At 39.1% G+C, this 13488-nt stretch overlaps 1 protein-coding gene across 1 annotated transcript in view; it reads right to left on the bottom strand.

The window, feature by feature from the left end:
• Positions 1 to 13488, bottom strand: part of LOC128657433 (sulfotransferase 6B1-like) — a 73564-nt gene that overhangs the window by 13436 nt on the left and 46640 nt on the right. Inside the window, exons 4-5 of the mRNA XM_053711785.1 lie at positions 9484 to 9610; positions 1642 to 1736 (exon numbers count right to left, since the gene is read on the bottom strand). Of these exons, the coding sequence (XP_053567760.1) occupies positions 1642 to 1736; positions 9484 to 9610 (222 nt within the window). The remainder of the gene's footprint in view (positions 1 to 1641; positions 1737 to 9483; positions 9611 to 13488) is intronic.

The raw sequence follows: 13488 nt of genomic DNA, 5'->3' as shown, positions 1-13488 counted from the left end.
AAACAGTCAACTGTAAAACTGATTTTAAAAACACAAAATCACTCCCCTTCCTCCAAGTTGACTGTAGAGCAGATTTAATATAAAACCCAGTTCTATTACCACTATTACTGACTGAATTATTTAAAACAGCACTTCTCATTTCCAGCCCTTGCCAAACCCATAAGTATTTTTCTTCTCAAGCCATTAAATAGCAATTTTTTAATAATAAGGCTCCATTTATCAATTACTTGGACATATTTCTCAGCTAGGAAACCTGTCATACCAATATCACAGCAGGGGTAGCATTACACTGCCCACATTTATCTTTACATGAACAGCTACTTGTGCCCCATTGACCCCTGTTGCCACAATCTTGTGAGAGCAGGGGCTGTCAATCACCCTAGTCAGATTAGTGGTGGGTGATTTTACACCACCAGCAAAAAGGTCTTAAAAGCCAGCACTGCATTCAAAGCTTGGTAAATGGAACCCATAGGGGCCAATTTATCAATGTCTGTCCGACATGATACACTGTAGCGTATCATGTCTGACAGACATCGCTGAATACCGACAGCGTACGCTATCAGCATTTAACATTGCACAAGCAGTTCACCAGAACTGCTTGTGCAATGCCGCGCCCTGCAGATTTGCGGCCAATCATCCGCTAGCAGGTGGTGTCAATTAGCCCGATCATATAGGATTGAGCAGATTGCAGATCGCAGCCTCAGAGGCGGCAGACCAGTTATGGAGCAGCGGTCTTAAGACTGCTGTTTCCGGCGAGCCTGAAGGAAACAGGGGAATCAAGCTCCATTCAGACACAGGGGCATCAAGCTCCATTCGGACCTTGATAATTCGGCCCCATAGTCTCAACTACATTTTTTTTAATAATCAAACAGGGAATATTTCAACCTTGTCTGTTAGGATTCCCTGGGAAAAGCGGTTTTTCTCAATTCCAGTTCTCAGGGACCCTAACAGGCCAGATTTTCATGATATCTGTACTAGAGAGAAGGTGAAATAATCCACTGATCAATAATCATGGTTACTAAACTGCACTCTCTTATCAGCTGATTATTTTACCTGTGCTCTATTTCATATATCATGAAAATCTGTCCTGTTAGGGGCACTGAGTACTGGAATTGAGAAACACTGCTGAAAAGGACTCTTAGGGGCCGAATTATCGAGCGGACATGATCCGATATTGAGGATCATGCCCGCTGCACATCGATAAATGCCGACAGCCCCCTGCAGATTCGCGGCCAATCGGCAGCTAGCAGGGGGTGTCAATCAACCCAATCGTATTCGATCAGGTTGATTTCTGGCGATGTCTGTCCGCCGCCTCAGAGCAGGTGAACAGGTTATGGAGAAGCGCCTGTAGGGGGCGCGAAACGCACCTGACACACGCCTTTGTTCCACACCTCTGCATGTCTATAAGTTCACTTTTGTTGTTCTCCCCACTAACTGTTGTATTGGTTTTTACCGTGTTCTATACAATAAACTTGTGGATTTTATTTGCAAAGCAATTGGTTGAAGTGCCTGCATCCTTCTACTTTTATGGAGAAGCAGTCTTTAAATATGCCCCTTAGTCTTATACAGCTATCTATACTGTGTTAAGCATAAGAAGGTAATCAAGAACATTCATAATTTGTCAATAAAGAATAAACGCACCTTCTTCATTTCTTCAAATGTGACAATAAAAATTCTTTCATCATCAATATGTTTGTTCCATTCAACCGCATGATCAAAATAGGATCCCCCTACAACTGAAATCCACAAAACAGTTTAAATACAGAAGAGTTTTATTGTATTCTTTAGCAGAATATGACAAAATAACTGTCAGTTAAAAATTGTTATAATGGGATTTGCTAGGTTTTAAATCATTGAATGAATTAGCAACTAAACAATGTATTTCTCAGTATTCTTACCAGGCAATATATGTAAGAGAATATAAACTGGGAATGAATATATTAGGGCATATTTATGATTGTGCGAGCGGACATGATCCAATATTGCGGATCATGTCCGCTGCACATCGATAAATGCCGACAGCATACGCTGTCGGCATTTATCATTGCACCAGCAGTTCTTGTGAACTGCTGGTTCAATACCACCCAATGCAGATTCGAACCCGATCATATTCAATCGGGTTGATTTCTGGCGATTTCTGTCCGCCACCTCAAAGCAGGTGGATGTTATGGAGCAGCGGTCTTTAAACTTCTGTTTCCGTACGGAGCTTGATAAATATGCCCCAATATATTTTATATTATATATTTGTGTGGTTACACTAATGATGATATTTACTTAATAAGTTTCTAGAGAGACCTCATACTAGTTTTTGTATAACCAATAATGAAAAACTAAAAAGACTATTGTACTGTCCTCACTACTGATAGCTAGACAGCTAGTTAACAAACCAGACAGAAATAGCTTTGTGTTTATTCCATACTGATTTTACTTCTGAATAGTTATTTTGTAAAACTGCAATACAATAAGAAAAGTTGAAATTACAATATGTAGTTACACGTGGTGCTTGCAATACATACAATAATACATATTTCTTACACAGAGAGCTTACATTTAATCCTTACAGCAAATAGCAATGCAATTCAAATGTACAATGAACTCTTAGCAAAAAACAAATAACTTACAGGCATATGTATATTTAGAGGCAAATGTTAAGAGCTGATTTCCATGCTTCTTGAAGCTAAGATGGCTGCTGAGAAACTGAAAGTAAGACTTTTTATTAACAAACTTTATTAACACTTCCTGTTTTATTCTTGAGAGGAACCAAGCTGTAATTGCAACATGAAATGACCAGATGTCATCAACATGAACATAATAAGCATACAATAGACAGAACACTCCCAGCCTGGTATAAACATATACCACTATTACATGATCTATAAATTATTATTAAATTTAACCAGATAACTCTTTACTTTGAAAAAGAACAATTAAATCTGACACAGGTCTAAGGTATACTTTAGCAGTCCCTTGTTTAATGATTTTGACCTCTACTTTGCGAATTTTACCATCACCACTAGGAATGGTTTTTACAATAAGACCCATTGGCCATTCATTGCGCTTTACTTGAGAGTCTTTCAACAATACAAGATCTCCTTCTTGAACGTTTTGTTTCTCCTTCCATTTTCTATATTTCCATGTTTGGATACATTTGATAGTCACTGTTTCAGCTTGCAAGAAATCTAATGAATGGCATAACCCTTTGCAGCAATGCCAGCCTGTGCATGACTCCTTTTGAGTGCTGCTAGAAAATGACTTGGCAATGTGAATAAGTATTGCTATACCTCTCACAAGGGACTTCCACTTTGAAAATCTGAGAAATCTATGTGAGTTTAACTGGTGTTCATACACTTCAGTTTTTAAAACTGTCACTTCAGGTCTGATCTCACTGTCAGAATCTGGTTCAATGAGGTCAAATACTTTAGCTTCAGATTGCTCACTTGTATCTTCCTGATGTAAGAAATCTGGGCCTGAGAACCAGTTGGTATGTTTTAGGTGAGCTGCCTGAATTGGTCTAGTACCATGATCTGCTGGATTCTGACTGGTGTTAATATAATGCCACTGATCTGGATTAGTAGATTTTCTAATACGAATTATTCTGTTTGAGACATATACATGAAATCTCCGACAAGTATTGTGAATATAATCTAACACAATTTTGCTATCAGTGTAATATTTAACTGCATAAAGTTCAATGTCCATTTCTTCAGTAATAAGTTCAGCTAGCTCAACTGACAAAACAGCTGCACATAATTCTAGACGTGGCACTGTATGGGCTGGTCTTGGAGCTAGTTTAGATTTGCCCATAATAAAGCCTACATGACATTGACCGCTACTGTCTATGACTCTGAGATATGCCACAGCTGCTATCGCTACAGTAGAAGCATCAGAAAAAACATATACCTTCTTTCTTACTGTGGACGATAGTGACACTGGCACATAGGGTCTGGGAATACTGAGATCTTCAAGATGGATCAGGTCTTCTGTCCATGCTCTCCATTGAGCTTCTCTATCTGGTAAGAGTGGGGAATCCCAGTCACATTGGTCTGTTGAGAGTTCTCTGACTAAAGATTTACCTTGCATAGTTATTGGAGATGCAAACCCAAGTGGGTCATAAAGACTGTTTACTGTAGCCAGGATACCTCTCCGTGTGAAAGGTTTTACCTCTTTGGACACTTGAAAAGTGAAACTGTTGGTCTGTAAGTTCCAACTTACTCCTAAGCTCCTTTGGAGGGGTAGAGGATCGACACCTAGAACAAGGTCCTTTAGATCTTTAGCTCTGTCATCTGCGGGAAATGCTTCCATTACTGGACTTCTGTTGGATGCCACTTTGTGTAGCTTGAGATTCGATCCTGCGAGCATGCAGAAGACTGATTGCTTCAGCTTCAGTAGGCACAGATGCGAGTCCATCATCTACATAGAAATTCCTCAAGATAAACTGTTCTACATCTTCGCCATACTCAATTTTTCCTTGCTTTGCTATTTGTCTTAGACCATAAATGGCTATGGCTGGAGAAGGGCTGTTTCCAAAGACATGTACCTTCATCCTGAACTCTGTAATTTCTTTGTTAAGGTCATTGTCACGAAACCAAAGAAATCTCAAATAGTTACGGTGATCTTCTCTAACCATGAAACAGTAAAACATTTGTTGTACATCAGTGGTAATTGCAACTTGCTCTTTGCGGAAACGTAAAAGGACACCTAGTAGTGTATTATTTAAATCAGGTCCACTGAGGAGTGTGTCATTCAGTGAGATGCCTTCAAACTGAGCACTTGAATCAAAAACTACTCTGATCTGTCCTGGCTTCTGAGGGTGATAGACACCAAAGATTGGTAGGTACCAACACTCCTCACCTGGTTCCAATGGTGGGGCAGGTTCTGCTTGGTCATGGTCAAAGATCTTTTGCATAAAGTTAACAAAATGTTCTTTAATTTCAGGTTTTTTCACAAAGGAATGCTGTAGAGCAAGTAGTCTATTCTGAGCTTGCTCTAAGTTGTTTGGTAGTCTAAGACGAGGTGAGCGAAATGGTAGGGGTGATACCCAGTAATTTGCTTCATCAATAAACATCTCTTTTTCAACTACATCAAGGAACATACCATCTTGAATAGACATAGCAGGTTTGTCATCGTTTGGAGTAGTAACAAACACATTATCATCTAAACTGTCCACATTGAGAGTTGCATTTCCTAAATAACACAATGAAGGGGTGTATGGCTGTTGTTTACAAGCATTAAAGGTCTCTTTTACCTGTATATAGCTAGTGCATGGGCTGAACAGAGAAGTGCGCCAACTAGGCAGCACATTTGTCTTGAAAGAGTTCACATCTGCTGGTCTATGAGCTCCTCCTAAGCATACTTCCCCAACTATGACCCAACCTAAGTCTAAATGTTGTGCATAAGGACTGTTGAGAGGCCCATTAATCTGCTCACGTACTTTGTGCACCTTCAGACTGTCTCTTCCTAACAAGAGAAGTATTTGTGCGTTAGGGTCAAGTGCTGGGATCTTGTCTGTTAAGGATTTCAGATGAGGGAAATGCTGTGTAATCTCAGGTGTTGGAATTTCTGACCTGTCATCAGGTATCATGTCACATTCAATGAGTGTGGGGAGTTTTATGTGTGTTTTCCCATCCATAGACTGAACAGTGAAGTTGGATACCCTACGCCCTGTTTTCTCTGTAATGCCTGAGCATGTTCTTAGAGTGTAGGAAAATGTTTCACCACTAATGTTAAACACATCAAAAAACTCTGATTTGGCTAAAGAACGGTTACTTTGATCATCTAACACTGCATACATCTTTACAGAACAGTCAGGTTTATTAGAGGGATATACAGTCACTAAACAAATCTTGGAACATGATCTGGGCCTTGTCCCTTTCCCGCATACCTCTGTACACTTGGATACAATAGTGGGTGGAGTAGCTTCCTCTTGCTCCCCGGCCTTGCTCTCCCTTTGGTAAAGGAGTCTCTACTGCCCAGGGAGCTGGATCTGGATGCAAAGCAAACATCTAAAGCAGATAGAATTCTCCTTCAGGTAAGCTTTATATTCATCAATGTGCTTGCTTCTGAACCCACGACACTTTGACAGTGGGTGTGGTTTATTATGAATTGGACATGGACTGTCTGATTCCATGGATTTCCACGAAGGGCTTTTCACTTGTGGAGTTGCATTAGTAGCTGACACTTCTGTCTTTCTTACTGACACCGTTGGTCTGTTGCTGTACCTTGTTTACTGGAAATTGGTTGCTGCATGTTGAGAATATGAAGCTTGGATCATTTCTGGTCTTTGCTTGGTTGACAATAAATCTGGTGAAGAAACTGAATGGTGGAAAGGAGACATGATGGTCTTCTTTGTACTTGGAACCTTGAAAAATCCACTTTTCTTGCAGGCTATATGGCAGTTTTTCAATAATTGGTTTGATGCCACGAGCTGTGTCTAGGTATGCCAGTCCTGGCAAAAAGCCTCCTGTCTTAGCTGCATTCACCTCCAACAACATGTCACCAAGTTCTCTTAACTTTATGTTGTCTTTGTTTGAGATTTTGGGGACGTTTTCTAGCTTATTTAACAGTGCATTATCAATAGCTTCAGGGCTGCCATAACATTCTTCTAGTCTCTGCCATACCATTTTAACTCCAACAATTGGGTTATGAACATGCACTGACCTGATTCTCTTAGCCTGTTGAGATGACTCTGGACCAAGCCACTTAGTCAAAAGATCTAGCTCTTCTCTGGCTGTAAGATTAAGATCTCTGGTGACACCTTGGAATGATGTCTTCCATGCCCAGTAGTTCTCTGGTCGATCAGCAAATGTTAGTAGCCCTGTACTCACTAACTCTCGACGAATCAGGTGCTTTGCTAGGTGAGTAGTCTCTGAAGTTCCTAATGTACTATTTCTGAGAGGGGATATGTGAGAGTCCATATAATGTGATGGATATTGTGGATCAGCGTAACCTCTGCTTTCTTGAAAGCGCACTCTTGGTGTAGAGACATTTGCAGTGTCAGTCTGGGAAGGAGGGTGCAAGTCAAGAATACTTGGAGTAGACTGTAAATATGTTGAGTCAGGAAACTGTGGCATTATGCTGGACATATGTTGGATAGGAGCATGCTCTGTTTTATCTTGGTCTAGAGCATGGTTCTGTACATACTCACGAGTCCTTTGTACTGAATCATGGGTAGTTATTTCTGCAAAATCTTGAAGTGGTTCCTCTTCTAGTTCAGCTGCTGCTTCATAGACTGCTGCTTCTGCAGATGCTGCAACTGCTGCCCTTTGAATCTTTAGCACATGCATATTAGCTTCTAACTCTGTCTTGCGTTGCGCTGTTTCAGCTTCACACCTTGCTGTCTCTGCTTCCATATCTGCTTTGCGCTTAGCTGCCTCTGCTTCTAGTGCTGCTTTCTGCTTTATCATGTCTGCTTCTTTTTCAGCATAAGAAACTTGTGCCTGGGCTGCTTGTGCTTTAGCACGGGCTCTGAGTCCTGCAGAACTGGCTGATGATCTGCTGGAGCGCATTGAATATTTAGATCCAGAGGCATAGGATCTGGTCTCTAAAGTTTGCTGTATCATATCAACACTCTTATCTTGGTTCATAGTGATCAGGTTAAAGTAGCACAATATTTTAAATGCAGTTCTTGTGCAAATTATTTTTACTGCCTTTCACTTTAAATTGCAGGTCTTGTATGTTTGCTTGTTATTTACTGCTTTTTACTTTAAAATGCAGCCTTTGTATCTTGCCTTGATATAGCATGCCTTATTACTATACAATGCAGCTCTTGTATCTTGCCTTGATATAGCATGTCTTTTTACTGTACTGTCCTCACTACTGATAGCTAGACAGCTAGTTAACAAACCAGACAGAAATAGCTTTGTGTTTATTCCAAACTGATTTTACTTCTGAATAGTTATTTTGTAAAACTGCAATACAATAAGAAAAGTTGAAATTACAATATGTAGTTACACGTGGTGCTTGCAATACATACAATAATACATGTTTCTAACACAGAGAGCTTAGATTTAATACTTACAGCAAATAGCAAGGCAATTCAAATGTACAATGAACTCTTAGCAAACAACAAATAACTTACAGGCATATGTATATTTAGAGGCAACTGTTAAGAGCTGATTTCCATGCTTCTTAAAGCTAAGATGGCTGCTGAGAAACTGAAAGTAAGACTTTTTATTAACAAACTTTATTAACACTTCCTGTTTAATTCTTGAGAGGAACCAAGCTGTAAACATGAAACCACCAGATGTCATCAACATGAACATAATAAGCATACAATAGACAGAACAACTATAAAGACTATAAAGCTAACTCTAAAGGATGCCAGGATTGAACACTCTTCCTTTCTTATTAAATCCATTTTGCCCAATATATCAATTTTAAGTTAGTAACATTTATGCAGCCTCACTTGTGGTCTTGTATCAACCATTTTATTAGCAGAGTGGTTTGGGCAGCACCTCCACACCTACAGCCATGGACAGGGAAGGCCAGTTCTGGTGAACTGCTTGTGCAATGCCACCCCTGCAGATTCGCAGGCCAATCGGCCACTAGCAGGGGATGTTGATCAACCCGATCATATGAGATCAGGCGGATTGCTGTCCGCCGCCTCAGAGTTGGCAGACGAGTTAAAGAGCAGCAGTCTTAAGATTCAGGGCCATTGAGGCCTTGTTAAATCTGCCCCTTAGTCTTCACCACAATAAAATCCTAACTTTGTTCCCACACCCCATTAACCCCTTCTGACCCTTACTACATTAATACTATGCACCCAGGTACCTTGTACCCACAGCTATCCATGATCCACCCACTGCATTAAAGCTTTTATCCCACCTCCAATATGAAACTTAACTCAATTGAAGCAATGGCACCCTAGAGTGCAGATCCCACCCATGCACCACTCAGAAAATACTTATTGACACCAAGAAAGCACAATTGCTGCCCTGAAGAGACCACCAGTACCTATAATTATCACTTCCAAGGTTCTTCCATGGCCCATAATGAGAACGTACAACAGTGTTTTTCAACTCTAGTCCTCAAGGCTAACAATAGGGCCAGATTTTCATGATATTTGAACTAGAGCAAAGGTAAATGAATCAGCTGATGGGTGAGAGCAGGTTAGTAGCCATGGCTACTGATCAGCTGATTATTTCATGTGTGCTTTAGTTCAGATATCATGAAAACCTGGCCTGTTGATGTGCCTTGAGGACTTGAGTTGGAAAACATTGCTCTTGAAAATACTATAGCATTCATATGTTCAATATTTTAAACAGACAAAAACAGCTGATTCAATTGACAAAAATAAAGCTAAAAGAGCTGTTTGTAAGAAAATGTAATGCACTCAAGTGGGTAAAACAGATCATTGGGAACACCTTAAGGAGGAAATTGTTTTTTAAAGTACGCTGTCTCTTTAAGTAAACTATATTAAATGTATAAGTCAAATTATAACAGGCACAAAAACAGTTGTTTTCAGGATTAACTGTAGTAAATTACCTTTGCCAGTCATGAAGTCTTGGAAAAATTTATCCCATGAACTACATTTAGGGAGCACAGGGTTGTTATTATAAAAATGGAAAAGTGACACAGCCGTATCTTTAGGATTACGAAAAACCACTAGAATCTGAAAAGAAACACAAGTTATTTCTATCAATCAAAAATGTTGTTTGGTCATTGCAAGGCTCTCAGGAGGGTACACGGCAAGAAACTGTATATTAGTGGGCAAAATGTTTATTCAGTAAAGTAATAAAAAATGAGGCAACAAAAAATACAGATACATTTTATAATAGAAATACGAAAGTTTTTTGTTTTGTTTTTTCGTTTGTGTTCTCTAAATCTTCAGTTTCCTTGTAAATGGGCATTATCTATATAAATATATATATATATATATATATATATATATATGCGCTCAGCAGTATGCTGGGGTTCTAGAGTCCGAACATACCACCAATCATTTATGCCCCTTTAAATACCTTTCACATGTTTTATGCATAGCCACAATCTAAACTTTTAAGCACCTTCCATGTTAAAAAGAGAAGTGATCAAGCCTCCTCTCAGTTTACCCAGAAGTCCCTAGTGTGCACCTATTTTTGCCTATATATTTTCTTCACACATTAAAGGGACATTAAACATCTCTTGATTTTGTGCAAAAAATGTGATTGCCCCACGATCCCTAAAGAGGCCAGAAAGCAAATTCTATAACCATGGATTTTTTTTTATAAATTGCTGCAAACTACCCAAACGACTGTTGAGTTCAAGCATTTTGAAACTTTTTTCTATCCCTCTAGAGAGCATGGGAAAAGCAACATATTTGCACAAAGGCATGAGGTGATTAATGTGCCTTTACCAACTCATCTGCTTCTTAATCCCTTCGCTAACCGGACTTTCAGAGAAGAACTTGCCCAAAATACCGGAGAGTTTTTAGCATTTGATTTCACTCACTTAATTTAAACAGAAATAGAGCCTTGTTTTTTTTATTTACCTGACAACTCAAGGTATTGAACTAGGCCCATTTTGGTATATTTCATGCCACCATTTCACCGCCGCTAAATGTGATTATATAAAAAAATTGTTAACTTCATAAACTTTGGGTTTCTCACTGAAATTATTTACATACCGCTTGTGCAATCATAACACAAATGATTGTAAAAGCTTCTCAGAAATAGCAGACATACATATCTTTGCCATTGGTTTTTGGTAATTAGAATGCCAATAACTGCAGCTGCGCACCACACATTCCCGTCAGTGAAGGGGTTATTCAGGCAGCTTGTAAGGTTGATTGTATCTTTAGTGTAGAGATTACTCTCCCCCTTGACACCACCCGCCCCCTAATCTCTACCTGATCCCTCTCAAACAACGCTCTTCCCTATCTGCGTGTCAGTACCTTGTATATATATATATATATATATATATATATATATATATATATATATATATTTCTTATTTTTTTCATTAGTAAAGTGGTCCCCACACCTCCCCCCGTTATTACTTAAGGGCCCTGCCCCACCCCCCATTCCATATTTTTGTCTGTATTGTAGCTCCCAATCCCTCACTCTCCTTTAATTTTTTTATTCAGTGTAGGGCCGATCGCGCTCCAGTTCCCAGGAACTCCAGCTCTCGGCTGTAACTTTATACTTCACATTGGGTTAAGGGATAAAGGGCTATGAAATCCCCACATTCTGCATACTCCTTATTTATCTACTCTCCCATACCCTCCTGCATATGCGCTATTGCATTACGCCTACTAAATCGTATTAATCTTCATCATTCATCTTCCTCTTCTGGTGCTTCTCAATCATCAGCTCCTTAATATTCAACAACTAGCTTTATTTTACTGACCCACCCACTTACTGCTTCTTCCTTGCCCACAGCCACTATAATTAAAGGGACATGGAAGTCAAAATTAAAACTTTCATGAGTCAGAGCATTCACTTTTTTTTTTTTTCTTTTATAAATTTTATTTATAACCAACACAGGTTACAATGGTATAGTTTGTAACAGTGATAAGAAATTACAGAATTGATGAAGCAACAAAATAGAATGTAACAATATAAAATATCAAATACTCTAAAGTTGGATATTCATAGTTATAGTGAGAGCTGTAAGAGTCCTCTACGGATCAGAGAACAGTCTGGCATAAATGTAAATGTACCTCCATGTTGGGGTTTTATTATTTTATAAACTCTACACACTAAACTAAATTACCTAAAACAAAACAAAACAAGAATAAGTAAAACACACCCATAACAAAATAGATACTAGGAGCCCCATACATGGTACATTAAAGTTACTTAAAGGTCCATAGGTGGGATATCTTGAAACTTAAAAGGCTAATATGTATCGAGATAAACTAATTCATTGGCTACTCTTGAAACGCTGTTAGTAAGATAATAGTCGTAGCGTTTTCTAGGTAATGTTATCAAGAGCTGATGGTAAAATGGTAAGTGTATATACTTAATAGAGCAGCTTATGAGACATAATTTATATCGCAATTTGTCACATATAAGATGTAATACAGAGCTCACCTACTCAAGAAGAGGGATGAGAGAGAAAAAGTACAATTACAAACACCAACAAAATAAATAGGTAGGCAAAAGAAAAGAAAACTGGTATTGCAGCGCTAACCATGTCTGATTGTGATAAACGTTTTGCAGAACAGCATGTGTTATATATAGGAACAAAACAGTTAAACCCAAACCAGGAACATATCTAAACATTGAGATCAGCCGTTATTATCCAAAGTCATGACAAGTTATTTAAGGAGGACAACATGACATAAGGTTAGAATCCACCAGCCCCTCCACAGGTTATTGTTCCAGAATATATACCTAGGTTTATGGTTTGGCAATGTTGCATAGTTCTGTGGTATAATTACAACTCGATTATAAACTGCAGGGATAATTGTAAAGCCATAGAGATTGTGACACTTTTTAGCTGATCATTTCTATAGCAAACCGGTATAACCGATATTGAGCCCATATTATAACGTGGAAATAAGGTTGGCGTAACACAGATACTCTTTGTTCAGTCACATAATATATAGAATAAAAATATAATATAGCAGGTAGCCTGCTCGACAAAGCATTTTTCAAAAATACCATATGAACTTCAGAACTGTCATAGATAAAGTCTGGCATCGCTAATGACAGGTTGCTCCGGTCTTAAAGTACTTAAGTTGTAGCGTTTTCTAGTTAGTGTTATCAGGGGCTGATGGAGAAATAGTGAGTTTATATACTTAAGAGAGCAGCTACGCAGCCATACTTTGATAGCTCACTTCACGTTAAGTGATATACCGATAAGAGTAAGACATATTGAATTACATAGAAACCGGAGTACCCAGCTTACCTATTCAAGAAGGGGGTTTAGAAATAAAAAGTACCAATTCAAACAAAAGAAATACAAACAAACAAAACAATTAAATAAACAAAAGAAAGAAAAACTGAGATCACATTGATAAACAGATCTGATTGCAATAAACACATTGCCGGTCAATATGTGCTGTACCCATGATCATAACAAAGCAGCTCAAACAGCGAACACATCACAACATTTAGCTCAGCAGTTGTTGTCCCTCTTAAACAGATCAAAGCAGGAAGTAAAGTGAGCAGTGTTGTAAGCTTTACTAAATAGTATCCTACAATGTAGATCATAATCGGAAACTGAGCTGTGTTCATTGTCCAGAGTTCAAGCCGGCCGGTCGGGTACGCAGGAGTGAGCCAGCTAAGGTAGGGACCGTCAAGTGCCGGCCACGTGGTCCGTTCGTAGTCCGGTTTCGTGAAAGGCCTCGAAGATGTTTCCAGAGGTGTAGATAGATTGTCATACTTGTTCCGCTGTTTCAGCGCTTATTCTGCAGAGTGGAAATCATAGGCAGCTGCTTTACTGCACCAACATGGCGGTCCACGTGGATTCCAGAATTTCAGGTGGTGCAAACGGGGGCTAGAGCAGATGGTGCGCCCTTCACAATTAAAGAGTCGGCTGACGATGACCGGAGCAGGGTCTCTC

The sequence above is a fragment of the Bombina bombina genome, chromosome 4 (genome assembly GCF_027579735.1).
Source record: "Bombina bombina isolate aBomBom1 chromosome 4, aBomBom1.pri, whole genome shotgun sequence".
Lineage (NCBI taxonomy): Eukaryota > Metazoa > Chordata > Amphibia > Anura > Bombinatoridae > Bombina > Bombina bombina.
Note: the sequence above shows the minus strand (reverse complement) of the source record. Positions and strands in the feature narration are given on the sequence as shown.